This window comes from Hetaerina americana, unplaced genomic scaffold, assembly GCF_022747635.1.
Source record: "Hetaerina americana unplaced genomic scaffold, ioHetAmer1.1.p SCAF_1, whole genome shotgun sequence".
NCBI classification, from domain to species: Eukaryota; Metazoa; Arthropoda; class Insecta; order Odonata; family Calopterygidae; genus Hetaerina; species Hetaerina americana.
The window spans coordinates 120,603,138-120,621,953 of NW_027286069.1; the positions used below are offsets into that span (position 1 = coordinate 120,603,138).

At 37.4% G+C, this 18,816-nt stretch overlaps 1 protein-coding gene across 1 annotated transcript; it reads left to right on the forward strand.

Annotated features, from left to right (window-relative positions):
• The first annotated feature begins 7,122 nt into the window (after window positions 1-7,122).
• On the forward strand, window positions 7,123-18,472 carry LOC139696280 (glycerophosphodiester phosphodiesterase 1). The gene is made up of 5 exons (XM_071594979.1): window positions 7,123-7,533; window positions 7,885-8,060; window positions 9,782-10,046; window positions 11,097-11,353; window positions 16,816-18,472. The coding sequence occupies exons 1-5, from the start codon at window positions 7,153-7,155 to the stop codon at window positions 16,991-16,993; spliced, it is 1,257 nt and encodes a 418-aa protein (XP_071451080.1). The 5' UTR covers window positions 7,123-7,152; the 3' UTR covers window positions 16,994-18,472.
• Window positions 18,473-18,816: the final 344 nt, after the last annotated feature.

The following is an 18,816-nucleotide window of genomic DNA, read 5'->3' on the forward strand; positions in this document are numbered from 1 at the left end:
CCCGCCTCTCTCCTAAGATCTGCCCAAGCTTTCTCCCTCTTCAGAATGCGGAACATTCCATAAAGTCTACTTATTTTTCTTCTACTTTGTAGAAGTTCCCAGCCCAGCGTTTTTAACATATCAGACACACTCTCCATCCTCCCATGCTTCCCTAGTACATATCGGGCAGACTTTCTTGGTACCTTTTCCAGTTTTTGATATGTCCTTCTTCATGAGGGTCCCATACAAGAGATGCGTACTCTAAAATTGGTCTTACCAGGGTCTTATACGCCTTTTCCTTAGTTGCTCTAATGCTCCCTTTGAGGTTTCTCATCACCCAAGGAAGAGTTTTGAAAGCTTTCTTAAAAGTGTACTCCACGTTTAGCCCCCACCCTAAATCCTTAGTTGAATATACACCTAAGTATATGCAGCTATCACTTCTAGGAATGGCATTTTCTGAGAATTTATAGTCCCTATCGTTTCCATTTACCTTGTTGCTAAAAGTGATGAATTTGCATTTGTTAACATTAATATCCATCCCATTATTTGTCACCCAATTCGCCATTTTATCAATGTCCCTCTGCAGTATGTCGTGGTCACTGTCATTTTCGACTTTCCTGTAGATAATACAGTTTTCTGCAAAAAGTCTTATCTGAGAATTAATATTTACTGGGAGATCATTTATACAGACTGAAAACAAGAGCGGGCCAATTACGCTTCCCTTTGGGACTCCCAATGTTACCCTCATTTTTTCAGAACAGACTTTTCCTTATTTGACCCTTTGTGTTCGACCTTCAATGAAATTTGTAAAATTGTAAAAAAAATTTGTGGAAATTGACCCATCTTAAGCATTAAGCGATCGTGGTCAACTTTGTCAAAGGCTTTTGACAGGTCGACTATTATAGCATCCACTTCTATTCCTGCATCCATAGAGTCGAACATTTTTTGGCAGAACCCTAATAGCTAAGTTTTGCAAGAGTGCCCTTTTCTAAAACCACATTGGCGACTGTACAACCATTTCTCACTCCCCCCCAAATCCCAGAGATAATCAGCCATTATCTTTTCTAATAGCTTGCATATGACTGACGTCAAGCTTACCAGTCTATAATTATCAACTAGTGCCTTATCTCCTCTTTTGAAAATTGGTGTAAAATATACCTCCTTCCAAGGATTTGGCAGGGCATTATTGTTTAAGGTAACATTGAATAAATGATTTATATAATTTGAAACTACACTACCACCAAATTTAAGCAAGTCAATTGAGATACCATCCGGCCCTTTTGATTTATTTACCCTCATTTTCATAATTTTTTTATAAATTTCTGCGCTCGTCGTTTTAATACTTTTGGTATTTAATATTTTTTCGCCTCCTTGTTGACTCAGAGATGTATCTACAGAATCCTTTTTATTTACCATAACCTTAAATACACTTGCATACCAATTATTAAATGCATTAGCCTTTTCCTTATGATTAACGATTAGTGTCCTATCCTCTTTTTTTAAAGCTGTTATGTTTTCCCTGTTGTCTTTCCTCCTCCGGAGGTACTTACAAAATTTATTTCCATTATCTTTCTCGATTATGCTCTGTAGGAAACTTTCTTTGTCTATTTTCTTTTCTCTATTTAATTTACGAACTAATTTTTTGTAAATTATTAGCCATTCTGAGCTCTCTTTCCGTTTTTTGTGAATCACTCTTAGTTTTTTCTTTGAAGTACTGATTTTGTGGTTGTAGAACTCTGGGTCAGTATTTTCTTTAAGAATTTTTTTCAGGACAAATTTATTTAATCCCTCCTCCATTATCCCCTTAAATGTTTTCCAGAGTTCTTCCACATTCTGCCCACCACTTACCCATTCCGAATACTTTTCCCTTAAAAAGGTCTGGAACCCTTCCCTATCACCACATTTATATTGCCATACTGTCTTTTTGTTTACTAGCCCTTTATACTGAGCCCTCTCCCAGTTTAGATACATACGCACAGCTGAATGGTCACTTATTCCCGGAAGGACATCGACTTCCCCTACCCACTTTTTTGGCCTCACAAGTATGACGTCAATGATGTTTCCCGTGCGCGTGGGTTTTTCCACCACCTGTACAAAACCCTCCTCATTTATGAGACAGCTAATGATTTCTTGGGCCTTCCCACCCCCCATTGTGACCTCGTCTGCTGACCAGTGAATACCTGGAAGGTTCAAGTCACCCACTATGAGGGTATGATCCCCAGGGTTAGCCGAGCATATGTCTGCTAATACTTCGACTGCGTACATTCCTTCGTTGGGGCTTCTGTACATAGCAACTCTTTTTAAAGTTTTCCCTCCATTCCTACCTTTGACATGAACACACATCATCTCACAATCATTTCTTACCCATTCCAATGTACTTATTAAGTTTTTATCTACACATATGAATGGCTCCTCCTCCACTACTCCACAGCCACCCCTATCCCTTTTGTAAACTGCCAAATTTTGAGGAAAAATCTCCTTTGACATAATGTGATCACTTAGCCACGACTCCGTGCCTATCACTATATCCAGATTACATACATTAACTAAAGCCTTGAAATGACATGCTTTATTAAGACTACTTTGGCAGTTAACCTGCAAAACTATTAAGTCCTTACCTTCCTTTCCTTCGGTATTACGAGGTCCACCTCTTATGTCCATTACAGGTTTCCCTGCTCACTGAGCTTCAGTGCGACATTTTTAAACAGATTAGACATAACCAGGGATCCCTTCCTGTTTAATTCCTCCACTCTTATCCCCAGAAAACACTGAACGCCTTCGTTGATACTTTCGCCACAACCTCTGACAAAACGTATTATGGAATCACCAAATATTTTCACTTTGGGTGACCCTGAATCACCAAGAGACGTCCCCTCCCTTGACACTATGTCCTACCTCAACGGAATCACTTCCCTCTTCGGTCTCACATTTATCCTATCCTTCCTTCCATCTCCTCGCTTCTTAGGCTGCCCTCCATGGGATGCTTTCCCGTATTCCTCCAGCCCGATCAGTATCTGGGTCACATGAGCTTGTTTCACTTCTGGTCGGCCTTAAATCTTCCGGTTTCCTCTTATCACACCTTCAGACAAATTGGAGATCATCTTCCACTCGTTATTTCACCCGCCGCCTCATCTCTGTCAATGATGCTTTCAATTCCTCATTTTCAGCGGAAAGGCTGAAAATTCTCTTTTGGGCGATGTTTAAATCCACTTGCAGCTTTTCAATTACCTCCTCTTTTTCTTCTTTACCTCTTCGATTATTCTGACTTTTGCACTTACTGCACTGCCAATTGTCGCTTACGCAATCCTCCAGTTTACTCTTAGAGCAATTAAAGTGGTATCAGGAGCAACACCCACTACATTGGACTCCATTTGTCAATTTTCTACGGCAAATAATACACTGTACATCCACCGCCATGCCCTTTCCCATTTTTCCCACGGGAGTGTGCCTTCTAGACGTCGCTAATCCTCTCGAGCAGTTGCTAATGCGCTGCGTAAAAACACATCTGTATCCCTTGAAGGTCTGTGAGTGAGAGACTATTTAAATGAAATAATATACTTAGGTCAACCAACAGCTATGGCATTGTGTATTTTAATATGTTCAAAAAACTGATGCCAGCAGAAAAACAAAAGCATAACATAAGATGCCATTGAGAGTACCGTACCAGCATAAAACTAGTCCAGTAACTATTTCAAAGGCCATAGTTCTTAATTATATCAGCAAAACTAATTTTATTTAGTAAATAAGTCATCCTAATTAGCAGACAAAAATAGATTTCTTAGCAGGTCTGGTAGAAAAGTCTAGAGAGTCACCTATCGGAAACCTACTCCATGGCTTAATCAATTGTCGAAAAACCAAAATGACTTAAAGCGATTGGTTTGTGGTCATGAGATCTTTAAATAAAACAAAGACCTCATACCTAAATTGATTAACCTACAACCCATCATGATTCAACAATCCCCATGCACTAATAAAAAGGATGAAAATCAGGCCCAAATGTTTCTAGACTATTAGCATTCTTATACGGGAAAATTTGCATATTCTTTTCTTGATAAATATTCAAGTTTGTGAAAAGTCCTTTTTCAAGTTGCTAAGGTATCTTCAGTCAGGATTTGGTTCTTATGGAGGAGTCACCCCTGATTCAGTCTCAATGGTATACAGTGGTGTAGAAATGTGCTTAGAGATACATTGTGTACTATCTTTGATTTAAAATAATGCATAGCCTAGTCTGATGATGTCAATTCATTTAACCCAAATAATTTCAAATTGAAGAAACTCCACTTTTTCGTCAAGCATCTCTCAAACTTGGGTGAAATAAACACTTTCTCAACTTGGAGAAAGATCATAAAAACAGGGAGAAGTAATTCATTCACCTTTAAAAAAATTCTTATTAATCCTATTAATTAAACTAATGAACAATGACTAATTCATAATTTTTTTGTGCTTTAGATTAATTTCAGTGTTTAAGATGGAAAAAATACTAAAAAAGAAACACAAAATTAAATGTTTCACGAATTCAATAAAATTAAAACTGCTAGTTAATATTATAGGTACCATAAAGCATGCATTACTATTGGTTTTTACTAGGCTTACAATGCATCGTTAATCAAGGAAACCACACAAAATAAATGTTCATTTATCCCTTATAAAGGAAATCAAGAAAAGATAAACATACTTGCTCCAGTGAAACTGAGAGCAATAGGTTCACTTAACTGCTCTCTTTTATTCAACTCATTAAATACTAAGCTCATTTCAATATAAAAATAACGGCTGGGAAAGTATTTTTTTCTCATTCCTATCATTGTACTGATTGAAGAAAATTGTCTAACATATGCAAAAGCAAAAAGAAATGATTAGGCAGAGGGTGGTAAGGAAACAGGTTTGAAGGGAGAGTAGAATTGGGTAGGAGGTAAAGTACCCTGAGAAGAAGGCTGTTGTTTGACCATCTGAGGCACTAATTGCATAGTTTTGCAGTGCAACATAATGAAGCACATTTTCTAAGAATAAAATGATCTTATTATAAAATTTGAGTTCTATTTTATCTATAGGTAAGAACTTTTAATGTATTCATAATGCAGAGTGCAAGCAATGCCCGCAATCGTTTATTAAATAGAGAAAAATATAACTATTATTATAGATAATGGGTAAATGCTTTCATGCGACAATTTATAATGGATATTTTCAAAACAGATTACTATCAAGCAATATTGGCTTATTGCTTATACAAGGTGTGATAAAAAAAAGACAAGACTGATTTTATAACTTGTTTATTTCGACGGATACAACTTAAACTAGTCGCCCTAAAAGTACATGCCTTGGCTGATGACACACCGTTGCCAACGTTTCTTCCAGAACCCTGCCTGGTAAGCTGCCTTGGGGATCCTCTCTAGATCCGCCGTACAATTAGTTTTAATATCCTGAATATAATCTTTCAAGGCTGATTTAAACTTCGGAAACAAATGAAAGTCTGATGGAGCCAAGTCTGGAGAGTAGGGTGGCTGCGGAATATTCTGAAGTTCCGGTTCTGACGAAAAACTCTGTCATGATCAGCGCCGAGTGAGCTGGCGCGTTATCGTGGTGGAAACGCCATGCATTATATCCACATGTCTGGCCTCTTTCGGCTCACTGCGACCCTCAGCCTCTTCGTAACCTTTAAGTAGAAAGCTTTGTGACAGTTTGATCTTGATGGGCTCATTCGTAATGAATCAGCCCTTGCCAAACGAAGAAATTAACCAGCATGACCTCCACATTGGACCGGGACATGCGAGCTTTCTTTGGTCGCGGAGAATGAGGATCTTACCACTGATGAGACTGGGGCTTTGTTTCAACATCATAACCGTAACCCCAGGTTTCTTCGCCGGTTACGATGCTTTAAGAAACTCTGGGTCGGCATTGGCTCGATCCAGGAGTGGAGAAATGTCCACACGTTTTTGTCTCTGGTCATCTGTCAGCACCCGCGGGACGAATTTTGATGCGACGCGCGTCATGCCCAAAATGTCTGTCAAACTTGTCTGACAGGATCCGAAACTAATTTTCTTCCTTGGCAATCTCCCAGACAGTAAAAAGGCGATTTGCCCGCACCAAATCGTTCACCAATTTGACATGCCTGGGGTCTGTCTAAGTGGAAAGTCGCCCCGTTCGCGAATCTTCATCTGTTGACGTTCTGTCCGATTTAAAACGACTGTACCACTCAAAACACTGGCTTCGACTCATAGCTTTATTAACAAAGACTTGCTGAATCATTCCAAATGTCTCCGTTGCACTTTGCCAAGTTTGAAACAAAATTTCACGCACACACTCTGTTCCTCTAGCGCCTTCATTGCTGCCTTTGCACGCGGCGACGAACAGGCTAAGACACGTTCCGCTGCTGCTGCGTAGCGACTCGACGTAAACAAACGCAACACCTCTCCCTCAACACCTCACGAGTCGTCAGATGTGTCGCTAGATGGCGCACTGTGTTTCGTTTCGATCCGTTCAACGGTTTGCGCAGAATAAAATCAGTCCCGTCATTTTATAATCACACCTTGCATTAAGTGTATCGCTTGAGAGGATTTCTTTGCCTGCTGCATAAACATCGTACAAATTGCTCACTACTCTAAGGCACATCTCACTAATCATTGCGCTGGTCACAACTACCCCAATGAATGTGTTCACGGCAGCTAAAAGAGGATAATATTTCATTAGAAAGAGGTTTTAAATTTTGCTGCATAAATAACTCATATATTCATTCCAGTTTAAGCCTTCATTAATTATGAAACCTAAAAAGTTGGTACTGCCAACTTTCTCCAGAAGGATTTCTTTGATTACATTGACAAATTTTTTAATGAACATGACTGGAAACCGTCAATTCCAGTAGATTGCTTACTTATAAATGTTATGATAAAGCTGACCATAATATCACGCTGAAATTTCATTATTCTTACAATTTGTATGTTTAAGTGTATATAATTACGGAAAGTATTTTCTTTCGAAGATTAATTTCATAGAATAAGGCAACAAGAATACAAACCCGCGCTTTTCCAGTATCTATCGACAACGTTTAGTCCGATCGATCAGTTGAAATTCAAATCACTCTTTCGACCAATCACGTATCGATAGTATCACTGACTCGACGATATTATAATCGATCACGATATCCAAATATTTTAAATAACAAAAAGCCAATTGTCGGCAATGGCGCACAGTATCAAGTGGGTAGGGGGGACATGTTTTATTTCATATTTGTACATGTACGGTTTTCTGTTATTATGCATTGATACTCTTATTAGCTCTTTTCCCCCTACAATTATTGGTTCAGTCATACTATTCATTGCTTATCATTACGTGAAACTGCCTCCTCCTGATAATGATCAAGTTGAACGCTTGCTGGGCCGAGACCCCTGGCTGGAAGAAGCTGATGAAAGTTCTATATTGGAGAATTTTGTGAATGAAGAATCGAATAATGATGCCAGTAAGAATGATCAGCCCACAAAAGCTCTTCGAAACATGAAAGTTATTGCTCATCGTGGAGCGGGATTGGATGCTCCTGAGAACAGTATAGCATCATTTCGAAAGGTACTTTATTCCTTGCAAGTCAGTTCAGGGTGACTTATTTTTACCGTCACTTCTTTTGTTCCAACACCAATGGTTCATATTCTTGTAATCTAAAAACTTGGTACCATTGATGGGAAAATGAAGTTATGTCAAATGTAAGACACGTAGAGCACCTTAAAACTGTTATTTGAATATGTCTCAATTCTCTGTGACACCAAGTTTCAGTTGCTAAGTGAAATTGGCTTTTTTAGTTGATCATCCATTTTAAATTTTATTCATTAGACTCCACATATTTTATTGTCTTTATTAGACTGCTCGAATAAACTGGTCGTGATTTGCGTGCAGAAATTGTGGATCGTTTTATTTTTATAGTGCAAAGAGAGAGGCTGTAGTGCTGTGGAATTTGATGTCTCCTTAACCTCTGATGGAATACCTGTAATCTTTCATGACCGATTTGTAGATCGTCTGACAGATGGTACTGGAGAACTCTCATCAATGACATTCGCAGAAGCACGTAAATTGGATATCGCACATAATCATGCTTTCAGGTTAGTGTTTCTGTAAATGTGTTGTTTATGTTTTTTAATGACTAGTGCGGACAAAAAGCTATATTATGTGGTATAAGACCCATGTCAGTGCTGCTATTTGATAGAGCTCGGAAAGTTCGAATTTAGGAATAATTAGCAAATAGTATAGATTTATATTTGAAAAGTACTAACTTGCTTTGGCACTGCACTGTATCAGTAAGAAAAACTTAAGCGTTTGTTGGTTTTAACTTACTCAGTGTAGAACCTTTCCATGTTGAACTGTTTCTTACTGTTACGGGATTTAATGCCTAATTTATACATTTTAGTTGTTCTCTGTTCAAAAATGCACGTGCCGGTTATGTGCAATGGTCGATGGCATTCAAGAGTACCCACAGTTTATTTTCAATGGACCTATATAATGCGTAATGGTTGAATGTTAGAAAACTGATGATTAACGGACGCACAATTATTTGATTCAATTTTTCAAGAAAGTAATCCTTACCGAGTCTGAAGTGTTATTTTGAGAAATTCTTATTTCTGATTGAATAGAATGACCAACCCCAACGATTGGAAGTGGACCTTATGAGATTTAAAAATTATTGGCGCACTCGGATGTATTATCATTTCAGTAAGGCATGTAGTCCACGGGGATGAGCTTACGCTGCCATTTATTCTCTTCTGTCCCTTAATCCTTGGCTTTTATATACTGTTTAGTAGTTGGATTTTGTTGGGAAAGTGTGGCTGTTCAGTGGTTTACAGTCTTTCAATGAGCCCTTTTCCTTTCAGAATATTAGCCGTTACTCTTTTTGAATCTGGATTAAGGACATGAAGAAATTGATGATAAGAAGTGGTGTTGCTGAGATGATGCATGGCTTTTTTGATGTAATGACCTTTGTTAGGGTCACCACTTTGATCCTTAGACTACTTTGGCGGTGAATATTTCCTGGTCATGGCAGATGCAGTTGTGTGATTTGATTTATTTAGTCCCAAGGCAAGGGCAAAATAAAAGGTTGGGATCAATGCATGGCCTGTTATCTGATCGAGAAACATTTCAATCCGGTTTTTTTTGCGACCGTGTTGAGGGCAGAATTTTCACATCCTTGGGTTGTGGCATCTTTGGACTGTGTCTGCGTTTACATTAAAATGGTTAACATGTGGGCTGGGGGTAAAGGTTATCTGCTTAACGCTGAGATATCGCAGTCTTGTTGGATGGACTGAGTGCACCAGATTCTGATGCCGGTGCTGTGGGTGTCTCGCAAACAAGGAATCCAGGTCAGAGTCGTCAAGGTGAAGTGGCAAGGAGATCGGAGTATGCATAAGGATTTGCTATTAGAATCGAGACTCCCGCCTTCAAGTGTCATTTACAGAGATGGTTTCCAAAATAGCCTTTATTGTAAAATCGATGCCTCCCGATAGAAGGTGACATGGTACTGTTGGCATCAGTTATACTCTTGAGGGTGCGAGCGTGAGGATTTTGATGAGTAAATATAGGTTCTGGAGATGAATGTCCTCCGTGGGCTGACGTTGAATTCGAAGGGAATATAATGATGAGACCGTTGGCCACTAGTCCCGTGGAGGGAAATAATATGTATACTCCCGTCATGATGAGTTCATATGTGCATTTGTTTGGATGGGAAAGAATGGAAACACATGATCTGATTGCATTCAATGAAAGAGTTTGTTTTTACGCATGCTCTTTGCGGCATGGTGATAATCTTTATGTTTTCGATGGTATTTTCTAGCGAGTGGTACAAAGGAGAGTGCATTCCGACGCTGGAGGAGGCTGTGAAAGAGTGCCTCACTTTGGGTCTCACAATGTTCATTGACATCAAGGAGAACGATGTGGGGGTAGTGCCGCACATTTTGGGGTTGTTTGGAGTGGAAATGAAGGGTGGAGATGCGACAGGGGTGGCGTCAAAGGCAGCCAATGTTTGGATGCCCCCCCCTGGAACAGACATGCACTCTAAGGCCATCGTCACGTCATTTCATCCCTACATATTGTACTTGGTAAGTTTCTAATCTTACGCACTCGTGAACTTATGAAGGATAATAACTTATCGTAAAATATAATGAAGATAGCAATGGTTGGAAATCAGTCTTGGACTGAATTAGAGGTAAAAAACACGTAATTTTGTTGAGACCCAAATAGAGTGAAACTTCTCATCAACGTAATTAAAGGGACCAGATTTTGACCAGTTTGTATATTTAGAATTTGTTGGTCAGAGTTGGCGTTGCATCAACTCCAGATATGATTCTTCATGATTAAATATTATCAGGATAACCGATTACTGGATGGTACTCGATGATAACATTACAGTACAAAGGAATTTGCGTATAAAAGTGGAGAGAATTCTATTTCTATTGCACTATTCAAGCAAGTGCTGCAGTAGTACGCATTGATTATATCAACTCATGAATGGTAGGTCACTTATGGATTGACAAAGTATGATTCTTGGAAAACTCAATATTAAGCAGGTCACAGGAATGCATGCTTAATTATATTACACTACCCAAGCAACAAAGCAAACTGATTACCCTGCCTTGAGAAAATGTGTGCAGTAAGATGAGACAAAGCATTGGTCAAATCGTGGGGAATTCAATTACAAGCAGGCCACAAGAAACTTAAAATTACCATCTCAATCGAATGATCTGAAGTATTTTACAGCAAATTAATGCCCATGAACCAGAATGGGAATATATCTTGTGCGAATTCTGGCATATATATGTATAGTAACTTATTTTTGAAAGAATCAAGTGTTTAAAGGTAGTTAATGAATTTGTCTTTTCATGTTGTCATTGAAATATTAAAGCTAGCTAATCTGCCCTGAAATCATTTATATAATTAGAAATTCCTCATTTAAAATACATTTAATTTAAAACATGCTTGCAAGTAATGGTAAAACATAATGAGTGCTTATATCATATGCAGTGTTTCCTTTGTATTAATTTTACGCTCAATGTCATTCAACGTGATAGAATTTTTTTTGTAAATTTTTTGACCAATTTGAATTTTAGAGGATTGTTGTTGTTCAAGTGTGGTTCAAAACTTATTTCCAGGTCCGTCGTGCTGATCCTCGCATTGCATGCACTCTTGCATGGCGTCCATTTTCATTTTCATCTGAATCCTATTCTGCATCATCTGCCCTTGGTCCATCAAGTGTCAATGGCTCCATTAGGCGCAGACATCCTGGAATGTTTTCAAACTTGGGAGCGAAAATTCTCGATGAAGTTATGGGTTGGTGTGTTTGGCAGGGAATACCGTACCACCTCTTGGGTCTCGCTGGGTTTCTGATTCACAAAGATGTCTTATCACCGTGAGTTGTCGGTTTTTTCTCTTTCACTATACTTCTTAAGACTGTAACAAAGGAACTCAGGTTCTTATAAGTTCTAATATGTACTTAATTGAAAAAATGAAAGTGCTATAATGTACGCAAGCTGTATTGATTAGGGTGGCCCATTTAAGCAGCAGCTGGAATTTTTTTCTCATCCACAATTTATAAATTAATAGATCTAATTAATTTTCTTTCCTTTAGTAATAAATTTGAATTGCTAGTGTAATGGTAAGTAAAATTAAGATTCCAATGTCGGGAAAAAGTTCAAACTCAAGGATGATAGGATTTCATTAATCTTCATTAATGAGGGCAAATGGAAAAGTTCTCAGAATGGGATAGAAATTAACAAATTACCTGAGAGAACCTTTTTTAAGAAGACATACCAGGTGACAGAATTTCCAGGCAATGATTCTTTCCTATTTGGGTGTGTGTGTGTAGTTCTAAGGCTACGTGTATATCGTTAGTGAGTATGATGGACAGAAGTCACTGAGGATTCTAATCACAAGTGGCGGAAGAGTGTGTGGATCTGAGTTGGTTCTTCTTTTTCATTTGATATTATATTTCAATGTAGTTGACGCCATGGGAGTGGAATCCCTGTAAACCCTGATTGCTAGTATGCATGAAACTCATAAGGGGTAATGTTGAACACAAACGTGAGTGGGTGAGTTGGATATGCATTGTGGTTTTCCTTTTTTTATTTAATGTTTTATTGTTAGTGTTGCATATTTCATAATATATTTTATTTCCTTAATAGATCCTTTTTCACCATTTTGTGCCCACAAAGAGTATGGCCTTAAGATTAAAATCTTTTTCCTTTCGTTTATTATATTGGCCATAGACACATTCTCTTAATTTCAAGGAATGCTTAATTCCATGACACCCTTGTTTTATGCATCAGCAATATTACCTCATCATTGGATAATTAATTTATTAAATGGCCTGATAATAGGTACAGATTACATGAACGTAGTATGACAATATCAAAATTACACCAGGTGCCACATATCTGGTGTAAATATTTCTTTGCATGCATTTTTTCACCGTCCTAAGCTTTAGTACGGGAAAAGGTTTAGCATCATTGCTAAACTATATGATTGCAGTTACATCACCATATTTTGAATGGGACTCAAAAGATTGTATCCAAAGTTTTATGAACACTGTTTCCCTCTTGTAACAACACACAAGAAGCATTATAGTTGGTCACTCTTTGTCTCTTAATACAGCAGGGATCTGATGAGGAATTTGATAAAGTACTATTCAGGAGTGATGAAATCATCTTAGATACAGTAGACAAAGTCTGTCAGTCTTTGGACTGAAAGACTAATGGATGAAATCAGGTGATAACCAGTTTTTTTCAGTAGTATGCACATGTGGTTATAAAAATACAAAAATTTATAGAGCTCTTGGACTAATTTTGGAGAATCTTCCAGGTAATTTCTGATCTTGTGTGTCAATCATTTATGTCCCAATCAACTAACTTCTGAATATTTCACTTGACAAGAATCCACCTAATGCCAATAGGTTATAATGATAATCCAAAATCACCTCCAATATGCATGAAAACTAAGATAATCCCTCAAATAAATGCAATGAGGTGCTACTTGATAATTATATGTCTCTGTAAAATTTCAAACAAATTGAAGGGTCATTCGGACAAAATTAAAGCATTTACTGAGCTGAGTGTCATTATTTAAAGGTTCATCACTAAAATCCAACATTTTTTAGGTGCTGTTCTATGGCAACACTATAAATTATGGACTTTATGGGTTTTCCGGTTGCTTCCCAGTGATCATGACAAAACACGCAAAAGAGAACAATGTAAATAGATAACTTTAAGTCATATTGCATTTGCATGGAAAAGATTCTGTGCTGTAATTTTGCTTACTCCTCCTTGGGCGGGAGGTTCCCTTGCTTTCGCCCCTCCCCTCTCTCTCTCACTATGATTATCTTGATATGTTAGCTAGCTATTGCTCTCTGTTCTTTGGATTCAACTCGGTCATTGTTGATTGGTTCAACAAATCATGTTGTCTTTCAATTTTGTGAAATTTGGGACTCCCACGTATGCCCTTGGTTTGGATTTCCCAGTGAGGAGAATTAGCAACGTGATGCTGCTCTCTTCTATGTATGATGGGGTAATTGCAATTATCTCCACTCACATGCAGCCATAAGGTCCATCTCTACATGCATGAATAATGTTTAAAATATTTGTAAATGATTAATTTGGTTCCTTTGTAATTAAGTACATCACATTATTAATATGACTGCAATATATTCATTCTATCATGAAGAAGTGATTCAGTATTCAACATCTCAAACCTGACTTCCCATTTTCCCAGCCTTCGGCCCAAGGACGGGACTACAGAAATCATTTTTTTGTTCAATGCCACTAAAATGTCACTAAATTTTACTTTTTTCCTCCATTTTATCTTACTTGTTTCACGCAGTAATTGAGCCTGCTACAGGGATGGGCAAGGTGGGTCAGGGGTTAGAACATTCCACTTCTGACACCAGAGGATCTAAGTTTGATTCCAAATGACTTCTTATGACATCATTAGCTGTACTCTACTCCCCCCCCCCCGCACAGTAATGTGTAAATATCAGAAGTTGTTGGGATTAGTATTAGGAGGGCTTTACCTTTGCCTATACAACATCCTTTGGGCTAATAACTGTGTTTTTTACTCAAAACAATTGTATTTTGTAACTATTACCCCTTAGAATGAGACTCGTATTCTCAGCTCGCCTGGCAGTTGATTGCACACATATTCTGGCTTAATTAATTGAAGTAGTGTAAAAGTAATACATTGCATTGATTTACATATGATTTAGTTTTTCTTTTCGTAGTCATAATTTTCTATCAATTATGATTGAAAACTGGAAAAGTTTTTAATCCAAGTCGTCAAGGCTGGTGTTGAATGCACAGACTGAAGACCACTGCATTTCTAATATTCACCTAGCAAGACACAACCTGATACCAAACACTGAATCAACCCGTTCTTAATATGTAGTGTAATAACAGTAAGCTTCAAAATATTATTTGTGATTAGCTTTTATGCTTTCAAATATGTTTTATTGACTCTAACGTAAATTAACAAACCATTGTGTGTGGGAGAATAAAGGGGGATCAGGATGATGCAGTGCCCAAGGGCTGGCTTTACGCTGAGAGGACCCAGGTTCGAATCACAGAGGCGGCAGATATTTTTCCAGTCGTATCCAGATCCCTACTTTAGGTGCTTCATGGAGAGCACTTAGAGTGAGCACGCGGTCCATCGGATGAGGCATTAAGCAGCCCGTTAATTAAAGAACCTTAGCGCCTTTCATTAAGAGTAGGCTGATGTTGATGCTGGGTTTCTCTCCACCTTTCATCCTTTCCCTGAAACATCCCTAATGGCACAGATGACCTTGGCTGTCAGTCACCTCCCCTAAAACAACTACTATGTTTTACGGGAGAATAGGGTCGAATAAAAATGTTAGAGGAGGGGCCACGAGCACCAATTCAAATGGTGCAGCAGCAGGAAGGGTAAAGGACAAGGGAGACGACGGGCGTGGTTGGGGAGGAGAAATTTCATCTTGCTTTGAATTACCAAAATCCTGCATTTATTCAACTTGAGGTTATGGCAAGAAGTGTTGGCTCAGCTTATTGCACTTCCTCTTCCCTGCATGACAGCATCCTATGAAATATATATTGTTTATTATGTACATTTTACGTAATAGTCTCAAATGTAATTTATTAAAGTCGATCAGGTTGGTGTGGTGGCCAATGTACTGGCTTCCCTCGCCAAGGGCATGGGTTTGAATCCTAACTGTGGCAAGATTTTTCCAAGGTATCCTATCTTTACTTGGGGTGCTATGTGAAGAGTACTTCAAATAGAGTACACCATTTGTCAGGTGGAACGTTAAGTTGTGCACTGCTTAATTTTTTTCATTTAGGGTAAGCTAACACCTAATCTGGGTTTCTCAATACTCTTAAAGTTCCTAAAAGTCCTACCTCTACTAAATTATTCACCAATACCTAATGGCACATCTGGCCTCTGCAGCTGTCAGAAGCCTACCCTAATCACTGCTGCTATGGTCAAAGTTCATCACACTTAATTATATGGTGGCAGATTGATGAATAAAAGCATGTCTCACCCATGTACATACCATCAATCATTGCTTATAAAATTACTACCAACATTTAGATAGTCATAACAAACTGCAGTTGGGAAGTTATTCAGGCAGTTTTTAATAACAGTCCTACTTCTCTAATTGCATAAGTGTCTGAGTCAGTAACCAATTGTAATCATGACCACTGAAACAGGATAATAAAATTGTGTAGGACATTAGCTTACCTTGTGGGTAGAGCTCAAAAGATTCCCTATTTAACGGCAAAATAGCAAGAAAAGTGAGAATGGCCTCGGTATTTTTTTTAATTTCATCTAATTGATAATATTTTTAAAGACCTAAGCAACAAGAAAATTTTTGCACCCCCAGTGGTTGAGGGGAGTGGCTGAGAGATTTTTTAATGCACCGGAAGGATAGAGGTGATGTTCTTGAAGTTGTTGATTTTGATTGTAATGCCATGGGTATGGTAACAAAAAGAAAATTGCACACAACTGTCTACCCCAGTCTTGCAACACCGATACCTTTAACATAGGTTGAAGAATTGGAAACATTCCAATTGCTTATACAGGGTGCAACAACAAAGCTTCCCTTTCTCAAACACAAAATGCTTTCAAAAAAGGAGCTATGTTGCCACACCCTGTATATCCTTATGCACCATTTCCAGATGCTCTTTTCTACTTATTCCAATTTAGGATGTATAAATTATATTTGATGCATTCTATTCCATGGTCTTCACTTGATGCTTTCTTCCTTAAATCTATCCTGTGGTGGGGTATTCTGTAATTCTTTCATTTGCCTCTGTGCAATGCATCATCCTTGAGTATTTCTTCATCATTTCATCAATCCTATTTCTATTATATAGCATTCTTCCTCTTTTATCTACTATCATTCTCCTCTGTAAACAATCTCTTCATCGCGTGCTGCCCTACCAAAATGTTAACGTCCTTGTCAGGCACTTCTGCTCTTCCCTCCCATTCAATTCTACACCTCCTCATCCACCACTCCGTCCATTCATTTCACCTTCTCCATTATTCTCAAACGTCACGTTTCTAAATCCTCCAAATGTCTTCCATTCCAAGGGGCCATTCCTCATTCACTCGTAAAATTAATTGAATTAACAGGAAAACTTTAATCGCTTAAAAAAGGAATGTTTGTTTTTATCAATGAGTAATGCTAAAATGTACTAAAAATGTTGTTTCCTAAGTATCCCTGGCTGCACCAAGGTTGTGTTTTTATGCCTTAATGTACCATGCTTACAATTAATAAATCATTAATGCTTATTGAGGCTCATCCATGGTGAGAGTCGAAACTATAAAAAAATGGTACTCTGAATTTTTCTGAAGGGAGATGCTGCGGCAGTGGCGCGCAAAGGGTGTGCGTATCATTGCCTGGACAGTGAATAACCCTGCTGAAAAGCAATACTTTGCGAAGATACTAAAAGTTGCATACATCACTGACACATTGGATGCAGAATCTAATCATCATCTTCCAGATGGCTTAGACCTGGCGGCAACTAGATAGTTTATTATTTTCTTTGAATTGCTCAATTGCTCTTGAATTTATTTGTGACATAAGTGAAAGGGTTTGGTGGTGATGAATGTTCTGGCCTGACCAATTTTTCATTAAAGCAAAACAATAATATTAATGTAATATGTAAGGGATATAATTTTAAAGGCCTTTTCTTGCCATAATTGTTTGTATGAGCATTACTGTTACAAGTGGTGGGATAGGATAGGTTATAACTGTCTCCATGCATTTAATTATTTTGGTTTTTTTTCCTATTTTGTGTTCAATAAACAAAATAAGGATATATCTTTACTTGGCTGTGCCTTTGGCAGCTATAAGAATTTTAACTATGGTTAAACTTGTATGGCGCACATAATGATTATATTGATTCCGATGGGTTATAGTTGGACAAGGTGAATAACAAATGTCTATATTTTGCAGTTGGATCTCTTCAACTGGAATGTTTGGAGAATCAAAATCAATTAATGCCATACCAAGATTAGCATTATTCTCTAGGGATCTTGGCTAAGGCTTTTTGGCCTTCTCTTTAATTTATTTTATCCTCATCTCTTAATTTTCATTTTATGTGGATTTACTTCTCTTGTGTGTAATTTTTCAGAATATAAATATTTTCCACTTTAATAATGTCGATAAGAAGTATGTGCACTGGTAATTTAATGTAATTTTCTACATTTGAAAATAAGAAATATTAAAGATGAGTCTTCTAAACTTTAAAAAGTAATTAAAGGAATATCACACTAGGGAATATTGCCTCTCATTCAGTTATTGACGTAGTTGTGATGGCATTATTTTTTTTAAGATTCTACCGTTTTAGAGGTCCACTGTATAGAACTGATTAATTTTAACACATAATCTGTTAACTGCATGCACAATTTTTCAAAACCTGGTTGATAGCCAGTGAGTGGTATAAAGCAATAAAGTTTTATTTTCATTAATGCCATTTAGCGTTATCCTGTATTTTTTGAGAATGTGAATTTTTAACTCCAGTATAATATGCTCCCGGCATTACACTTCAACTGAAAATGCTTTGTAATTTGAAAATCGCATTATTGCCAAGAAATAAAAATTGAATTACCTCCAAATAGAATCAATTTTCTATGGATTTACAGGTTGAACATAAAAATTCAACCAATTTGTACCAAATATGTTTGTTAACCAGTTCCTTGATTCATGGCACTAACATTTAATTTATAACTATGTAATCCAAAGATATTGTGGCTGTAATCTTTTTGTATTGATTTCCTACTTTTATATATTATTTGAGGTGTTTTTGGAATTGTAATTAACAGTGGTCAGAAATGCAAAAGTAAATCTAGTCTGGGAAAGTTACCTCTACATATCACAACAATTATTTGGTAAATTCATAGACATATGCATTGATTGTGATGTAATTGGTAATGATGAATTTGTTTTCATCATTCTCACAACCAGCTAAACTGAAATTAGAGTATTAATTAGATAAATAAAACATACAAATTCATGCATACATACTTTCATTTCTGAAAGTGTCTCAAATCTGACTGCCAGAATATTGATTGAAGGAAAATAGGCACCATAAAGGGATCTTCCAATGTATTTAAATTGCTTTGAATAATTATGAAACAAGTTTCATTTAAGAGTGCATGTGATGCTATTGGGTAAGTTTTGTATTAGTGTAGAAGTCTTGTAGAACAAATGAGGGAAACAGTTTCCTCACTAGAGTAAACTGTAGAATTGATGGCAGTTGGATTTGAGATGCCAAAGCCAATTTAACCTGAAAACCCCCTCTAGAGATAATCTTGCTCAAATAATACAAAAATTTGACTAGCATTTCTTTT

Coding starts and splice junctions, on each gene's coding strand:
- LOC139696280 (XM_071594979.1), top strand. CDS start 7,153: ATGGCGCACAGTATCAAGTGGGTAGGGGGGACATGTTTTATTTCATAT. Junction 7,534..7,884: donor GTATAGCATCATTTCGAAAG/GTACTTTATTCC, acceptor TTATTTTTATAG/TGCAAAGAGAGAGGCTGTAG. Junction 11,354..16,815: donor CACAAAGATGTCTTATCACC/GTGAGTTGTCGG, acceptor ATTTTTCTGAAG/GGAGATGCTGCGGCAGTGGC.